General features: G+C 37.9%; 3 protein-coding genes across 9 annotated transcripts in view; 2 read left to right on the forward strand and 1 right to left on the reverse strand.

The window, feature by feature from the left end:
- Positions 1-1496: 1496 nt before the first annotated feature.
- LOC111242979 (uncharacterized) lies at positions 1497-7653 on the forward strand. Of its 4 annotated transcripts, XM_086992116.1 has the most exons (10): positions 1749-2167; positions 2481-2584; positions 2762-2986; positions 3409-3731; positions 4108-4245; positions 4511-4666; positions 4790-4936; positions 5211-5384; positions 5563-5658; positions 5988-7653. In XM_086992116.1, exons 3-10 carry the CDS (start codon positions 2971-2973, stop codon positions 6165-6167), a joined length of 1230 nt encoding a protein of 409 aa, XP_086848242.1. In that variant the 5' UTR covers positions 1749-2167; positions 2481-2584; positions 2762-2970; the 3' UTR covers positions 6168-7653. The 4 variants fall into 4 exon arrangements, with proteins under 4 accessions (XP_022643692.1, XP_086848242.1, XP_022643693.1 ...); XM_022787958.2 differs by having other exon boundaries at positions 2481-2986; XM_022787961.2 differs by lacking the exon at positions 2481-2584.
- Positions 7654-7973: 320 nt separating this feature from the next.
- On the reverse strand, positions 7974-11963 carry LOC111242989 (mitotic checkpoint serine/threonine-protein kinase BUB1 beta-like). Its single transcript, XM_022787986.2, has 7 exons — positions 11456-11963; positions 10862-10921; positions 10294-10444; positions 9968-10164; positions 9591-9777; positions 9140-9453; positions 7974-8771 (listed from the first exon to the last, which is right to left on the reverse strand). Exons 1-7 carry the CDS (start codon positions 11590-11592, stop codon positions 8381-8383), a joined length of 1437 nt encoding a protein of 478 aa, XP_022643721.1. The 5' UTR covers positions 11593-11963; the 3' UTR covers positions 7974-8380.
- Positions 11964-13684: 1721 nt separating this feature from the next.
- Lgr3 (Leucine-rich repeat-containing G protein-coupled receptor 3) overlaps positions 13685-18374 on the forward strand; it is a 117956-nt gene continuing 113266 nt past the window's right edge. The window contains exon 1 of one of the 4 annotated variants that reach the window (XM_086987197.1): positions 13685-14177. The gene's annotated coding sequence lies outside the window, so the exon portion shown is untranslated. The remainder of the gene's footprint in view (positions 14178-18374) is intronic. The other 3 variants (XM_022810682.2, XM_086987190.1, XM_086987187.1) reach the window with 3 other exon arrangements.

Here is an 18374-nt window from a genome sequence, read left to right on the forward strand (position 1 = left end):
TTAACCGTTACCTGTACAAAAGGGGTTTGCAAAGATCGCCTCGACCGTCAATCGCGTGATTTCTGCGCTCATGGGCGCAACCACAAGTAGACCTCTCAGCAACAGCCATCATGAAGTCATCGTATTATAAAAGGTCTATTGTACGGCGTCCACAAAGCTGCATGCACTCTTTGGTTCGAATCAGTGTGAAGTTAGCCACATCAAAGTGATATGACCGCCGTAGAAAGTATTTGCCTCAGTCAGCAAAGGGATTAACATTTGCAGGTGGAACTGCTTTTTTGCTTCACTTTTGTGCTTTTTGTTGTCGCATTGATATGTTAGATTAATCAAGATCGCCTATGTCATGTAAGGGTTCGAAAAATAATGTTCTTTTATCGTATTTCTTCAACGAGTCAACAACCATATATATGCATAGCAGCATACTACAAATTCACACCATCTAATGTATCACCTGCTTTTTTATTGTTAAGCCATAATAATGTACGTATTACGTCATGTGTCCCGCGGAATCAACTAAGCCAAATAAGCCACAATTTGATTTTTTATGATTTAAGACGATAAAGAATTTTGGACCTACCAAATGGTGTATTGCCTATTGTAGAGGTATTGGTGCGGATACATTTTAGATCTGGGAAAAAATAGATTGTGCGTAAATGTGTGACGTATTTTGTGGAGATAAATTCAACTGTACGTCGGATGCAATCAACTTAAAGTAGAATATAAACATAATAAGAACCTTTATTGAAGTTTATTTGTATTTTATGTCACCGCAAAGGTTGCATTAAATATTCAAAAGGCTTCGCCTATATCGCTCTTATCTCTCGTGCTATTACAGAAATAACAGCGCATCGTTAAATAGTAAAAACAGAAGTAATTTGCGCTGATAGGGATAACAAGATACTCTGAACTCATCCAAGTAGTTGCTTGTTCGCACGTGTACCACTTTTACGTGTGGATAACATGTCCCCCGTACCCGCTTATCAGATAACGTATTTGCCTATTCATCCTAGGCATATGTTGTGGTCTAGGTTCGAACCCGGGCGTAAGCACACTTCATTTTGTAATGGCTGAAAGCCATCGAGTCGTTTGTCTGATAGAATGGTTAACGGCAATACCGGACGTAAAACTTGAAATATGAAAAAAGCCCATAGTTCCCGACTGCACCGAGATGTAAATACTTAAATAGCTAGAATAACTTTGATAGCCATTTAACAAAAATGTGCAGCGACTCCCGAATGTGAAAATATACTTGCCTTTCTAATATACCGAGTATTCATCAACGCGTTGTTAAAGCTTTTAGTCACGGCTGACAGATCAATAAAATGCTAAAAAATGCCCATTTGAAGTTTTTATGATTCATTGTCCTCCATGATTTACCAAAAAAAATTAGCTTATACAGGAAACAGTCGTTAACAAGGCCCTCTCCCAAAAAATTGCAATCGCCCTCCATAACAATGAACTGTTAGGAGAATTCAGCCAATTCTTGAATGCGTTCATTCGAACCATTGGAGGACAATGTAGGAATGGCCGCCATTGAGCGATTGAGTGAGTTCTGTGCCTGAAGACGCGTAACCCATAAAAATGGACCGTCAACCAACCGAAAGGTCTGTATGCATTGTATGCGCGAGCATCTCATTAACAAACAACGTTTACGCGCATTGAAGCGTTCGCGCCATAGCCGCTCTTTTGCGGGTTGTGTGTAGTTTCAATGGCCCGTGTATGGGTTTTTGTTGTTACTGGATCCCGACTATGATAACCTAGACATCATATAAACACCCTAGACATGGCTATTTATTTTCGCCAGGGTTCGACAGCCGCAGGCCATTTCAATCTTCTATTCGACACAACTGCGTGATTGGTGTCGGCCATCCAGAGTCGAGAGGCGCGTTCTCCTCATACGCAAATGACATGACGATATGAGTGCTCCATTGCTTGGAACAGATGTTGACCAAACCACAACAACATTTATCAGATCAAATCTTGCTTTAAAGTTCGCAGTCCTATGGCTCATTCTGGCGGCCGTATTTTTAATAATAATAATCAATATAATGATAATTTTCCATAATTTTAATTATTTATCGCTGCTGTATTTTCATATCAGAATCATTTTCTAAGAGAGCCCTAGGAGAGTGAACTAGTACTGACAAGAGGTCTCATGTTACTTAAGGTCTGCTTATTTGGCATAATCGGATGACAGGGTTTTTTTTTTTGGTAAAATAAAGTCTAAATTTTACCTTCATGAATGATAATAATTTAATGGAAATGGCGAACTAAGTGTAGTGGAAGGGTAAAACTAACCAATTTGAAATTGTTACCTAAATGATCAGTTTCTGTGGTTCAATAAAATACCTTGGTGATATATATATATATATAGTCCTGCCCCGTATTCTCGCCGAATAACGTGGCGTCTATTGCCTTACCTGAATTTGCTTAATTATGAGAGAGTTTACCTTATTTCGTAACTGTTTCTGTTGTAAAAGAGAGAACTGAAAATGAATTATAAAAAAGGCTGGAGCGGTTTCTGCTGATCGGAACGCGCATGTGTGACTATCACTGCCAAAAAAAATCAGTATATTTACAAATGGTAATAACAAACTTAACTACTACTAGCCCGTTTTACTCATTAAGGATCAACTTTTTTCATGCGAAAGCCGAGGCTTTATTTACATAACCGTGCTGATACTTGTTGCTACTAGTACTTATTTTTTAGGTATTATTTTTTCAAATTAGCATTAATACAATCAAGCTTTATTTTGAATAGGACGAACAAAGAAGCTCCGCGCATGATGCCGATTGAGATTACAGTGAAGAATAGGCATGGATATTAGAATTAGTTTGAGCTGATAATGCTTAGGCGTATTTGGAAGTATCTGTTTGTTTAAGTCTCTCTACGGGAATTCGAGCGGGTACATTGCGTACATTTGGAAAATAATTGTAACGAAGAGCAAGAAACGAAACAACGATCATCAAATGGCCCCAAAATTCGGTACGGAGCCTATTAGAACCCGCTGAAATATATTTCTAGCCATCTGTAACAACTGAAAAACCCACACTGGTGCCATTTACACTCATTCTTTACACACTTAACGAAAAAGGTGGTTACCCGCAAAAGTACTGGCTTTTAAAACCATCTTGAGCCATGGATATCTACGATTTTCTAATTTACTTTCCTTAATGAATGTTTAACGAATACAGTTTTAGTTATATAAGAGTCCGGTTAACTGGAATTTGTAAAGCTCATTTTAAAATTTAACGCTTGTAGAACCTGCTTCAATGGAGAAGCAGCATTTGAGAGGATGTAGTCACAATAGATGTCTGCAGGAACCCATTTAGAAAATTTGTTCTATTATGCGTATTTCAGTAATATTTCTTACGTTTATACCGATGGTACCCCTGTGCTTATCCAAGCTCCGCCAGACCACCTCCATGAGCAGGTCCATACGCAGGTTCAAACTGTGGCCGTAGTGACGCATGAGATCGCAGGGCCGCTCCAGACGATACACCATCAGCCAGAAGAGGAAACGCACGAGAATCCCGAGCATAACGAAGCACAGGACCAGTATACAGAAGAAGATCACCAGGCAGAACAAGACACCTCGGCAAGCCAAACATCAACCGGTGGGACAGGTACAAAATACCGCTATGATCGACAGTGTCCTTCTTGCGGAAATGTGCTCAGCACACTGTACGCTCTCAAGTTGCATATTGCAAAAAAGCACCCCGATGAACAGGTAAGCAATTATGGTTAGCCGTATAGTGTTGACATTTTTCATTATTTTTGTATAATGTTGGACGTCCGTGGGCTGATTAGTTTTCCACAAGAAGCTAGCGTATATAGAATCATCTAGGATATCAAACTAAACATCCTACAAGGGAACTTTTGTTTTTTTCTGTGAATATCAATGGACGTGCCACTTTTGCAATTATCTATTTAATGAATGACGCTGTTTTTTGTATCTGCACTATAAATAGCTTTTGAGTTACATTATATAGTTCAATATGTAGTCGTATTCTATTTCTCGTAAAAACGTATCGAAGAGAGCACAACAATACGGATATCGATGTCAGTGCATGTGTTTTGCTAATCTCCCTGTTTCTACTTCACAGGAAGATTTGATCCCGTTAATCAAGCAGACTCAGTGGCGATGCATGCAGTTCCCGTGCACCGTTGATATTAATTGTGCTGCCGTCTGTAAGGGACGCAAAGAACTTCTTGAGCATATGCAAAATGACCACGGAGTAGCTGTGAGTACGGTGATTAGTGTCAGCAGACTACAAGAATTGATGACTCGCAATCATCACTCAACTGAAGTAGATTTATGACGTTCAAATTAACTGTTGACTTTTTTTGTTCAGTTCGGTTGCTATTAAATCCCTAAACGATAAAAATGAGCGCATTATATACGCTTTCTGCATGAATAACGTGGATGGAACTATGAAAAGTATCCTTAAAAAGGACTGTTTATAACTAGAATCTAAATTCTAGATGTTTTTTCTTGTTTATTTGAAGGTTGAGTGGATCGATCACAGCTTTAGTACACGCGATGAGTTCGAATCTTTCAGAAGAGAGCTGAAAAGCAATGGAACCGTCTTTATTAAAGCCACGTCCAGGTATAAACAGGCTGTCGGATGGGCCGTCTACCGGTGCAATCGAGAAGGAAATAAGGTACAACTGCTGGTCTTAATGATGAGGGCAATGAATGTAATCATAATGATAATTATTTTTAGCAAGAAAAGGCTTTTACCGAGCATAATCATAATTGTTTTGCACAAAAATATATATTTACAGGACGAACGAAAAAATCGGCCACGATCATCAACTGGTGGTCGGTCATCGTCAATTAAGATCGGCACATTTTGTACAGCCTACTGTAAAGTATATTACGAGGGTGAAGGTATTCGTGCCTTTGGCAGTACCACACACGTTAATCACGAAGTAAGTATTGCAAAATATAGGTCACACGTTAATCGCGAAGTAAGTATTGCAAAATATAGATTATTTTGTTGATTAGGCTCAAATCGATTTTCTAATGCTGTCGTTTATTATTACACAGAATAGTTTGATGCCATATATTTTTCTGAGTCATGTACCGAACTAGACTTTATTGCTTTTTTACAGCCAGAGTTAATTATGTCATAGGGATTTCAAAAACTCAAGAGGTTGCACTCGAGTTACATTATTTATATTAGGTTTTCCATTCATTAATTAGGTCAACGGTCAGTGGCCAGAACATACAATGCGTGCTCCTGAACCCGAAGAACGGCTTTTGGAGGTTACACGGGATGATGGTACGGTTACCCATCAAATTGTGAAAGTGATCGAGGAGCCAGCCGCTCAACCAGGCGCCACTGCTAGAAGTATGCTTCGATGCGAAGAAGATCAGGTAGGAATTATACTTACTATCAATAAAACACGTATTTCTGCACCTGATACAAACGGACAAAAACCAATTAAGGGATACCTTGCACCAATGAAGAGAATACAAACATGAAATAGAGCATCGAACAGGTTTCGAAGTGATGTGGAATACGGTCAATAATTTGTTTCATATAATTATTTAGATCCTAATTTCTACTGAAGACTCGGATTCGGGTGGGCATTTGAAGCTGGATGCACTAGTCGTGGAAGGAGTAGAGGAGCTACGCACTATCTCTGAGGTATAATAAAAAAAATTTAGTCAGTTCAAAATGAGTGCAAAGATTAGAAAGTTATTAAATTATTATTAAATTAATTACCAATAATGCACATATTTCACGTGTGCTTGTATGTAGTTTATGGTTTTTATTGAAAATCTAATTTTTTTCCTGAGTAATATGAAACAAAGTGAACAAAAAATAATTGACGATTGGTTGCCGATCGACAGGCAATAAACTCACTTAGATTTCGTTTAGCAATAGAAAAGGACTTGTTTCTTTTGCCCTATCTAGTATTTGTATATTTACAGCGATCTTATATTTTGTTTATCTTTTGTCTCTTTCCTCTACAGGAATGTCAGGCCGAACCTATGGTTATTTATGCTGATCGCCTTCGTAAATTCTATAGAAATTTAGGTGAAGCCGTAAGCAGAATTGTGGGCGATGATTTTAAAGCCAAAAGGCGGAGTATGTCGACTCAGAACACCGCTGCACCCGGCGCACCGAAGATGCTGAAAATTGCAAATGAATAGATTCTACATTATATAACTAATATGATTGCAAACAATATCAATATATTGGTATATAAGCATGTATAGATAGAAAAAAATAAGGAGGGCTAAGTAACGTATATATATACGTATATACCTAATCATTTAAGTTCCGCTTACCGCTTCTGTGAGAATAAATTCTATTTTCATTTTCTATAGAATGTCCCGAAATCGAGCTGCTCTAACTTAAAATAAGGTAGCCAAGGTGTATAGATTTTAATATTTTTTCATCAAAATTAAGTTTTTGTCAATGTATTCTTTTCGTTTGAGCGGGCCTATGTAAACATAAATACCTAAAAATTTGCTGACCTTGTGACAAGGAGTAGTGACTACACAGTATTTGTTTAAAAGTACTCGTATTACACGAATTACATTACGAACCCAGGCTATTCTCATTGTGATCTTCTTACTTATAAAAATGGCTACCGGATATTTTGTTCAAAATAGTTTATAGAGATACACTGTATACTGTGTCGATCATGAATGTAGCCATCTTCAACAATCTGACAGAATATGCGCACGTAATGTATTAATAGACTCAAATAAAAAATTCCTAGCCGCGTTCATAGTTCGAAGAAATAAGTATATATGCTGGCACCGGATATCCTAACCAATTTTTTACGGCTCAGTCAACAAAAAGCAATGAAGCGATACCGGGTGCAGTACTGGAAATCAAATATAAGGACTCAGGTCAGAAATTCAAGAATTTTGACAAATTTAAATAGCAAGTTAAGGTATGTGTGATATATAATCTGCGTAATATGATTATCTTATATAAAAAAAACGGGGTTACGCTGAGTATAAATAATAGGAATTATGTTCAGGGAACTACGTGAAAAACTACGGGACGGTACTAAGGTGGTTACATCAAATATATAACAGGTAGACTCGTTATATAACTACTATCAATTTTATCATACGGTAAAAAATCGAGAGGCGCTAATAAAACGCGCTTGATTTTCGCATATTCAATGATTTCGCGACATGTGCCCTATCTGCCTTAATCTGACTAGTTTTATATCTAGAATTAATATTTCGCTGTATAGCAAATATAGTATCATGGTTCATTTTGTATTTAACTGATTAATTTTTCAAGTTCTGCAGAGAATGCAAGCAAAACTGGACCTTTAATGCAAATCTACTATTACTAATAATTAGTGAAGGGGCATGTTTTATTGAAATATATTTAGTTTTACGAGATAGGTGCACAGCAGCTATTACCTAGGGCTTCGCATGTTTTCAAGAGTTCCAAAAGATTTGATATATATATATATATATATATATATATATATATATATATATATATATATATATATATATAATCGACGTATATATAGATATAACCGATCACAAAAAATACTATACTACATTTATTGCATTCATTCTAGCGTATATTAGAAAAAAACGAAAGTTTGTGTACATAAGTGAATTTAAATAAATACATAGTCCCGCTTTTGATTTCACTTTACTCAGTGTCTTTAATCACAATTCATTTTTGTAAGACCTTAGCAATCGTTGACAAACCCTTGATTTACGTTTAGAATGCCAAGCACTGTTTTTGCCATGAAATTTGGCTCTAAGCTTTATATCTGAATGCGTATACTTTATATCTGCATATATTTAAGGATATATTTAACGTCCAATATTGATAAAATATTTTTGTATTTTATCATGAATTTAAACGCCCGTCCAAGTTACATCGGTATAAGCTTTCTGACTTAGCGGATTCGGCGCAAAGTTAATGTTTTAGTTATAATCATTTCAAAGCTTCTAATAGAATAGAATACGTATTTTTCCATGAAGACGTGATCACATTTATTACGTTACTTTATAACGCTATATATATATCAATAAGTATATACATATTTCATCATAGGTTCATCATGGTCATGTATAAATATAAATTCAAATGTAGTTAGATTGTTGTTTCAGTGCTTACGTCGGACAAAATAGTAAATACTGGCTTTTACGCTCGACCGTTTCCAAGTTTTCTGAAATTATTTGAAGTCACAAAAGTTTTAGACTGATGCTCAGCATTCCGGAAGTTTCATTCTTCGTCCGATTTCAGCTGTAGCCTAGAAATCTCGTGTTAGATGAGATTTTCTTCCGGTTTACGATTAAAGTCTCCATAGAATTTGAATCATTCCTCTTGTACTCGTTTCGCCTGGATAATTTTCTAAGGGCTCAGCAACAACCTAGAAAGCTTCACGGGGCTGCCATGAGTTTTCGTGATTCTTTGCTGAATGTATTGTACTGCTTTCAGTGACGCTTTGTAGGCCACCACCTTCTGTGCAGCCGGAATCGCTTGCTGTTCCTGTAGAGCTATTCTCGGCTGTAGTTTCTTCTTGGGCCTGTAACGGAGGTTGCCTGCTTGCTGCAGCCTTTTGTTGCCGTTTGTATCGTGCCATACGGATCTCCTCAAATTGAAATTCGCACGTGCCCGCATATACCGCCAGAAAGTCGTACATTCTTTTTTCATTGATATCGGGAGCATCCAATCTTCCAAAAATATGGGATAATGCCATTTCAGTAACCTTGTCCGTTCGAGTTGATAGTCCAGATCCAAGATACACAGGGAAACGAGACCTGAAATCACCAATACTTTGTGAATGTCATTGAAAATATTCCATCCACGTCAATATTCTGTGTAAACATCTCCGCTCTAGCATCTACACGTTGTTAATCGCAAGTATAAGGGGAATCGTTTTCTCATGGAAGCGCATTACATGGAAAAATCATCAAAAACAGCACTACATTTCTTAGACGGAAAGCCTTTAGAAACCTTTAGGGAAACATTTAGACGTCAACATAGGGCTGATTCACCTACTGCGCTTGCTTGACAGGATCTTCTCCTTACCTTTATCATTATCTGTTACTGTTAATTTCAGGGATCATATCGTAGCACAAAAACAAATTATTATAGTGTATATGCAGGAACTTATGCCATGACTCACTTAGCCGGCGTGACGAAGTCTGAAGTAGCGGTACTATCTTCGACAGTTCCTTTATCTTGTACAACCTGGAAAGCAGGACCCTCCCTGGGAGCAACACGTTGCCTTATTTTTTCTCGTCCCCATTTGCCGGTTTTCTTCGAGTTCTCTTTTTCGGATCCAAGTTTGTGTGATTGCGAAGCACTTCCAGCCAGCGTACCCATTCCAGTAAAAAGGCCATCTCTCGACGGAGCTTCGTCGACGAACACAGCTAATTTGGACTGACTTATGCCCCTTGCTCCACCAAAAGCGGTTCGTACGGAAGATAGCGGGGCTGTCTAGTTGACAAACAACGAATGTATAGCAGTATTTTTTTTTAATTTCTAACTTCGATTTATGAAAGATTAAAAAACGTCTAAGGAATAACTGCAAGGAGATTACCCCTAGGGGGTCGCATACATTCGAAGGTGCCTACCTGCTGAATTGTTCCAGGATGGCGAGAGGCCCTAGTAACGTCGATACGATTAACGATAGGAGCAGTCTGCCCTGGCGCCTCGCACAGACGTGAGAACGCACTACGATTCTCTGCATCATCGGCACCAGTAGGAGCGGTTTCCTCTTGTGGCCTCGTCGACCCTTGTGCTAGTCGGAGAATCAGCTCCCTAAATAACGACGCAGAATTTAGTAAAAAGATAAAAGGGAAACCCTGCCTATGTGTAAAAAACGTACAATAATACGATATACAAAGTACTAACCTACAAAAGAATGCCAATAAAATAGAAAATAGACATAACAGTTCTCGTTTTTACTTTAGTTTAGCAATGTTGTTCTTCCAACATCCGACATACTAACTTTAGAGCTGAAAACACCTGTTCTTGTGGTTGGGCTAGCATTTGAACACCTTTTTCGAGGATTTCTTGTGCAGTACGAGGTTCCCCCGACACCTCATGAAAATTGGACCATTCAATGTAGAAGGCTGCTGATCTTACCCCAACCCCGCGAGCGCTCATGCATTTGTACACCTCTTCGGGATGAACTTGAAGGTTCGCCTAAAGGTAGTAAGACTTACAATGTTAGACTATAAAAGAGTTAACGGTTAGCATCGTGCTAAAATGTAGAATCGCAAAAATGTCAGTTCAGATACGTAAAATAATAAGAATTCAGTACGGTAAACTTACAAACTTGAGCCAAACACGAACAAATCGAGGATCGTTGTCGTATCTATGTTCCGGTTCCAATATAAAAGCTGAGATGCAGTTTTCTAGTAGCTGTGGCCAATTAAGAGCGTGCAGTCCTGATGGGTAGTGTTCCTCCAACCAAGTCAAATAGCTGCAGTAGTAAACCCATGAACTTTGATTAGGCTATCGGTGAACCTCTTGCTTTACACAGTATCAGTGTACGTGCCACATATAGGACAACATTTCGTTAAAGGGCAGTTTAAGTTCAACAATTATGCCTTGGCGTTGATTGAATTTTTTTAGTCGTATTACGGAAAGGAATACCAAAACATTTTAGAAAAAAGAAACCAAAATATTACATAAGTGACAATTTAGTTATCACAATTGCTGGGTGGACTGAAATTGAGTGCGCGCGCTGCGAAAAAGACACAGTCGTAAAGTCTTCTGATATCCACCATGATTTAATCAGGTAAGAAGAGACTATGTTAAAATTTCAGTGACATAAATAGAATCAGACTTTTAAAAGATGCCACAATCTCTACCAGAAGAAACAACACCTTTAACAAACCTGTCCCAAACCTCCAGTGGGTCATCTCCGTCATATGCTCGAAGTGCCTCCTCGAATTCCCTGAAACAGCGACCTATGTTAAACGAAACACCCATAGTCTAAAGTTCCATACTTTGAAATATCTTCAATATTCTATTATTTCAATATTCTATATTCAATATTCTAGTAAGTCTGGAAATCTCTTAAAATATCAAATAAATGCACAAAAAACCAATGGAGAGCAAAAACACGAACCCCTAGTAAAGAAGAAGACGTTTCGTTGCAATACACAAAATAAACAATGGGAAAACGGCATAAAACTATAAGGCAACTATATATTAATACTCAAGCTGAGAGCTTCCTTCAATTAGTAACACTTTCTGCCATGAGATTAACACTTACCTCCGTGCATTGTGATTGTTTCTTACGAATTAACAACTGATATGATTTATTATGTTTAATCAGATACAGGTTAGTAAAGAACTTGACAGAACAAACTAATAATAAATGCAGGAAAATGAACTAATATGTAACTGAATAGAGGTGTCACTAGAATCTGTCTGTTCCTAATTACCACTCCTGTTATTGATATGACTATATAAGCTTATTTCATACCGTTTTTTCTCTTCTAGCATGTCCGAATTCATCGTGAGAGCCTCAGTAAGAAAGGTAATATTACGACCCCGACGAAGTGGTTGGATATTTTCTTTGGCAGCCTCCCAGACAACCGTTGGCGCCGGTCCTTCGGTCATGGTTATCGCAGCAATAAACGCAATGGCAGAAAGCTATACTATAGAGTTCTGGTGAACACTAACCCACTTCAATAGGTATTAAGTGAAACTTTTCTGACAACGACGATCAAGAAAATGGACATAAATAGGCTACACGCATAACAATCCCTCTGGCGATTTTAATATCACCGACGCATATTGGGTACATTGGATGAACCGTTAGACGATTGGCACAAACACGGACAGTGACGAAATGAGTGAAGAGATGGTTGGAGATGGGTCTGATCTCGCTGTCCCGCTGTTACCCACAGGCAGTCACATACCACAAGCTAACCGCCTGCAAAGCAATTCAAACACTGCGATCACACACAGTGTCGGCCCAAAAAAATCAAAACATGCTGACAACGAAACTGTGCAGACGGACAGCGCACAACAAGCGGTATTTTTAAAGTAGCATCAGCGCGCCAACTCAATATTCGGGCAGTACATGGTAAAGATGGTTTGCAATAACGCATTTGAACACGCAGTGGATATAGATCACTGTACAAGGACGCACCTATGAGAAAGAATATTCCAGATCGTGTTTTTTTCGAGAGCGAGATAAATGAATATACATATGAATACTAATGTGAGACGAGTTGAATTTTTCATAGCATCTTGTGTAAATTTAAAGATAACAATATAGATGATGACTTGTTTGTGAAGCTTTTCCCTACAAATGTATGTCATCGAAAAGAAATATGCTTAGTTACGATTCTAGTACTAGAAGATTAAAAAGAGCTAAACGTTTTTCTAATTTTTTCCATTAGTGTGTTATTCAGTCTAAGCAGAATCAGCTCAACACGTATAAGACTACTCAGTTAAAGAAGACTCAATTAAATTTCGCTACCGGAATCGATTAACGCGGAAAAATATGTGCACACTTCACCCTGCCACTTTGTAGCTACTTCGTCAACTTAACCAAAACAGTAGTCGTTATAGAAATAGTAAAAGCTTAATCTTCACCCATAACGTTTTCGATCATTACAGACCATGCCTTTTGTAAAGGCTAGCCTATAACGCTTACAACTATATCTTCTAACACAATCGTATTAATGTGTGCTGCTAGATTTATATTAAATATAGCATGACTTCCAGTCTTCGGGGTTGCTGAAGAACTAGCGAAGACAGTTCGAAAGTTCATCATTACTTTAGGGCTTAGAAAAAATGTGTGAATTATTTTTAAAGAACATAAGAATGCTGCGGAAGACCGTAGACATTCTGTAGTGCACGTAACTATTTAAACATACAGCAATGAAGTACTCTATTATTTATAATATCCTTGTCATATGGATTTTGTTTAACATCCTCTTTCGCTATATCTAAAGATATCATAGTGACGCTTGTTGCCATAAGCTTTATTGATTTACTTCTGATCGTAAAATGCTGAGAGTTATATAAGAGTGATAAGCGTTTTCTAGGGTAGGATTCCGTGCTCCATTCTTACAGACTTCATTAGCTACTTGATGAAGTTTCTTTAGAAATCTGACTTTATCTGCTAGGCAGTTCGCTTCTACGACTTGTGTAGTCATCTGCTACTGACGCGAAACCTTAAAAAGTTTTCTTCACAGACGTACGCAACGCCTCTGCATAAAACAAGTGGCTTTTTCGCAAGGCCTGTAGTGTCAATAAAAAAGTGAGATGCGGACCAAAAGACAGCTGCCATCTTGATGAACATTTTAATAACTTGCTCAAAAACTAAGCAGGCTGAACCCTAGATCCTGTGTTATCCGCTCACACCGAAATCGAAATAGGCCGAAATTGACTAACTAAACTAAACTAACAGCGGATTTAGCCTAATTACCAACGAACATAAACTTTAACGATAGCTACCATGCTATCAGTCCAAATATTCTAATTTTTGCTTCGAGCCCAAACACCACGTGAATCTGACGTTACTGTTCACGTCACTTCTAGAATTTTCATTGTCTATTGATCTGGTATCGGTCGTTTCCATAAAACTATTACCAAGTACGTAATATTAGCCTATCTAACCTCTCATTGAAATTGATCAATAAGAAGTTATTCAAACTTTTCCGCCTACGTTTCTGAGCTATCCAGCTTCTTCGGCGCATCAGACTAGCCTAAGAAGACTAGCAGCGGACACTATAAGTTGGTGGTTTTTCAAGTTACGTATAGTTCGTTACTAAGACGATTTTTAGGGTCTTTTTTTCTGAGACCTTTCACGTCAGTCGTTGCCGAGTGCGTCATAATCTTTTCCCTCAGCTCGAACTTCCCACTCCTTCAAAAAATAAACCCCTGAAGATATAGGTGCTTCAATCGCAGAATAATTAAAAAGATGACAAAGATTGTGTTCAACGTGCTGAGGTGACCAATTTGCTCAGTTACCTGCAAAACATCGATTTCGGTATCGTCTGCTGTGAACAATGATACGTCTAAATCGTTATCGGACTGGAACGCGACGAACATCAGGTGATCACGGGACATCCTACGCACCATTTTGTTAATGACTTGAAGCTCCATTATCAGGTGACGCTGTTTTTTTTTCAGACGCTGTAAGTCTGTCACATAGAGAAACTTTGTTTCGTGATGAAAATGGGTGACCCGTACGTATCTGAACGTATTGCTTTTATAATGAAACTTCTCTCAGTTAACTCAGCTAGTCGACAATATAAGATTGCGATTTTCTTGCTCGATTCGATGCTAATGAACAATATCCTGAACAAATGATAAATGTTCTCAAAATTATCAAAGTTATCCTTGATGCATGCTGTAGGCTAAAAGTGAACCCGCGCAACCGTGTAAAATAACGTAAAATATTAGACCCTCCAAAGTACGTAGTAGCGAAATCGAGATTATTTGTCGATAAAATGATTCACCCAAAAACTGAAACATCATAAGTGATCTATGACTCACGACTAGGAAGGAGGGTATAGATTACCCAACGGATAGAATATACGCAAATTAGCTATAATATAGACAATTTTCTCGATAAGAAGGAGACAATTTTGATGATTTTAGAAATCTAAAATATGTGTGCCTTGAAGCTTTGTTTTACGGAAAGCCGAAAATGGGGCTTTTGTAAAATTCTCATTATTATATTAATAATAGACATTAAAACAAAGCATACATTAACTGGTTCTGATAGAGTTAGTTTTCTTTTATTCTCCGTGGATTAGAATACAATCTCTTATTTCTAGGGCATACGAGCTTGGTTCCGTCTATACGCTCTTTAATACACTCGGTAAACATGAAACTGCTGTCATAGCTTTTTTCCATAAAAACGAGCTAAGCAGAAAAAGATCAACCGAAATCGTTCTATATATTTCGGCTACACTGTTCTACAGCGAAAACTTGTTGCAGCATTTAATAAGTAGAAGATGTCTGTTTTTATGAATGCATTTTGAGGTCGCTGGCCATAAGAGGAAGTTTTTAACTAATTATTAACGTAGAAGTCACGTGAAATCCGCTGTGCGGGTCAAAGCTACAAGAGTCTCTAAGGGAAATTACAGTGTTGAGATTTAGACAATTTCCCTATTAAAACGTTGCGGAAAATGCTGATTTGTAAAGGCACCGGGGTCTGACAAGTCTGATGCACGACAGAACGCCTTGAATTGTAATTCGTGCATTTTTACAGTGTATAATCAATGGAGCGTTGTCGTTCGATACCAGTAGTTTACTATGTTCTTCAACTTATGACAATACACTTCAGCCGTAGTCGACGAAATAGGTTTAGTTGTCTGACGTCTGCCGTTATTAAAGAAGACACATTTTATATTACAAGTTCACGAATACGGTACACGAATGGGTCATTGTTGTAACACGAAAGCAAGGGTGTTTTTTAACTTCACTCAAATACCCGTTTGTTCATTATCTGTTTATATGAGCGAGGTGAACAAGTACCGTGTTTTCACATACACCGAATTTAAATGCTAACACCCGTGCACTTTAGGATAAATCTCTCGGTTGTTGACAAGTTAGACTCTCAGCTCTTATTAATCACCTTTTTCAGAGGTTCTTCCACGGAATTTTCTTTCGAGTTTGAAATTTCGTTTTTAGAACTTGAGTTGAATTTTTGTGATGTTTCATAATATGGACGATTACTCAGCCTAATATCAAATACCGTTAATGTAGTAAATATCTATATACATTAAATTAAATATGACTCTGTAAATAAGGCGTGGATATCTCTATGAGACTACTAATCGACTCAACGAGAGTAAACGATTCACCCGGATTCAAAGAATAGCCGTGTACAGACGTACACGCGTGTACAGATGCCGTTAAGAGCAGTGGGTAATCGCCCATGCTGAACGGACCAACAACATTACCTGTTGTCATTTACGCTAGAGAGTTCGATCTCGTCATCGTTAGGCCATTGGATCTTATTAACTTTCTATTGGCGAGGGCCAGCAAAAGCACTTCGACAGCGTGAAAGTTCATCAGTGTCCATCTAGCGAAATCATCTCCTCGAAAGGCGAAGTTTAGACTGATTTCAATCACAGATAGGTACTGAGTAGTTCACAATTTGTGGATGTTGACGCGCAAACGGAAGTCTACAGGAGCCGTTGTAGGTCGAAATGGCTTCGTACATTGACCTATAACGTTCATCCGCATACCGACAGTAGGTAACCTTTAGGTGGCTATACATTTATTTATATTGTATTAATGGTAAACATCAGTAAAAATCGTCGTAATCAGTTTAGCTGTTAAATAACAAACACTATGTTGCTGCCGTTGTAGAATTCCAGACACGTGCCAATTATCCGTAGCACTAGCAAATCAGCTGCGGCCAATCTTTACATTTGTCCAGGACCTATAAATATATTTCTTATATATCCGGTTCGCAATATATATATATATATATATATAGAGCACCTATATTCGATCTCTTTGAATGGCTCTCTAAAATAATCCAATATTGTTTTGATGATTCGTTAAATGCGTACTCAGAGTTTTAACCCCTTTCGCCCTTACTAGCATTAACATAACGATGGGGTTCGGGATATTGAAATGGCTTAAGCAGAGCATACCTAGTTAGGCAAACAAAACATGCTATATTTATGAGTCAGTCGTATCCACGATGATACCGCCTCTTTGTTACTCATCATGAGACTACTTCAGTTTTGCTACGAAGATTCTCAACAAAATGAACATCGTTATTATACCAGATGGATAAAAAAAAAGGCTCGAGACCGCTCATGTTGTTGTAGCTGAACACAACGAGAGAAGCTTTTTCAGAGGTAGTCTGCCTTTTCGAATACGCAGTTGGACCGTAAGAACCGGTGACAATCAACAGTTGGCGTATTGGTTTATTTTTGCTTAAAAATGACCAAGAGTCTTCAGTTGTTCACCTTAATCGCAACAAAAACAATTATAGATTATTTACCATAGTAGAATCCTATTTCCACAATGTCTGTGGTAAATCGATTTGCCATACAACTAAGCGTTATCAACTCGTATGGGACAATTAGCAAGATTCAATGACATATACAAAACAAATACATAATTTGAATGTAGTAAGGTGCTTATGAAATGAATAAGGATCTAAACAACTTGTGCCTATTACTAGTACAATTAAAGCTTCGAGAAATACAAGCATCGAAGTGTCTAAAAGTGCGGACGCTGAATGACGTATGGCACAATGATTTTTACTTGTAGCCAATTTTAAGCATTAGTTAAAGTCGGTCTATTGAAATAATGCTGCTTCTCTATAAACATTAGCTGACCTTCGATTAATTTTTTTTTTTATTTCGAACGAGATGTATGTAGTTTTAGACAATTTAAAATTAGTATTAGAACAATCCGTTCTTACAATATTCATAATAGTCCAATTCGGGTTTGATAAAGGTAACTCAACTTTAAGTTACGAATCGTTTAAATTAGACGATCAACAATTTTGAATACAGTCAGTCAGTTAAAAAGGATATATACGACGCTGTTTGTAAAGAATGGTACGCATTTGTTCAAAACACGCCGACACTTTCTAAAGATTTTTGCCCGGGAAATTTCGAAAGTGAGTTGTTTAAAAGGGTTTTCTGCAGGGTAGATACTAATGTCCTTTGAAGTTGCCTATTATATGTCTTATGATACAATAATAAGACGATACATCCTTTCTGCAAGACATTTAACAATAAACCTAATATATTGTGCTGCGAAATTGTTATATTGATACAATACTGAATACAACAAGTTCTCTTCTTAGCTCATGGCACATGCTTATAGATGTGTTTCTTTAACGCTATTGTGTCGTACCATCTGACCTATAGCTAAACACGTAGTTGGCCGATAACTGACAAAATCCCTGCATTCAGTTCCCGAAGCGTAGTTCAGAATCCGCTATCCTAGATCGTTGGATCACGCAGATCCGACCCTAGGTAGCGTTATGCGGAATCGTGCCTTATCGTTACGTCTGCCTATGGCCCACAGATGATACATTGGCGCAACGACGGCCTTTCCTAGGTTCCGTGGGTAGCAACATTGAGCGATCGCTTCCTTCCGGATTTGCTACTGTTGCTGAATCCCCGGAGAGCACTTGTTCTTTTAAGCTGTTTTTTAATCGTATAGAGCACACATACAAGCATCATCGAAAACTAGAGATCTGCACATGTCAAGACCTTCAAAAGGGAGAGGAAATACATAGATCTTTATATAGGTAATGCATGACACGGGTAGTACATAGGATGTTCCAAAAGTTTTCATTGTCAGGCTGCTGAGACTGGCAGGGCGCCAAATTTGATATCAAATGTTTGCAAGAGTAACATCCTTCAAATAGGACCCCATCACCAACAACGTTTAGTCAG

This window comes from Varroa destructor, unplaced genomic scaffold (assembly GCF_002443255.2).
Source record: "Varroa destructor unplaced genomic scaffold, Vdes_3.0 BEIS01000001.1, whole genome shotgun sequence".
Taxonomy (NCBI): Eukaryota; Metazoa; Arthropoda; class Arachnida; order Mesostigmata; family Varroidae; genus Varroa; species Varroa destructor.

Excerpts from the sequence above, each read along its gene's own strand:
- LOC111242979 (XM_022787957.2), top strand. The coding sequence starts at position 1,582 with ATGGACCGTCAACCAACCGAAAG. Across the intron at positions 3,732-4,107 it reads AAAAGCACCCCGATGAACAG|GAAGATTTGATCCCGTTAAT; the intron begins GTAAGCAATTAT and ends TCTACTTCACAG. Across the intron at positions 4,937-5,210 it reads CCACACACGTTAATCACGAA|GTCAACGGTCAGTGGCCAGA; the intron begins GTAAGTATTGCA and ends TTCATTAATTAG.
- LOC111242989 (XM_022787986.2), bottom strand. The coding sequence starts at position 11,592 with ATGACCGAAGGACCGGCGCCAACGGTTGTCTGGGAGGCTGCCAAAGAA. Across the intron at positions 10,445-10,861 it reads CCACTGGAGGTTTGGGACAG|CTATTTGACTTGGTTGGAGG; the intron begins GTTTGTTAAAGG and ends TTACTACTGCAG. Across the intron at positions 10,165-10,293 it reads TTCGTGTTTGGCTCAAGTTT|GCGAACCTTCAAGTTCATCC; the intron begins GTAAGTTTACCG and ends TACTACCTTTAG.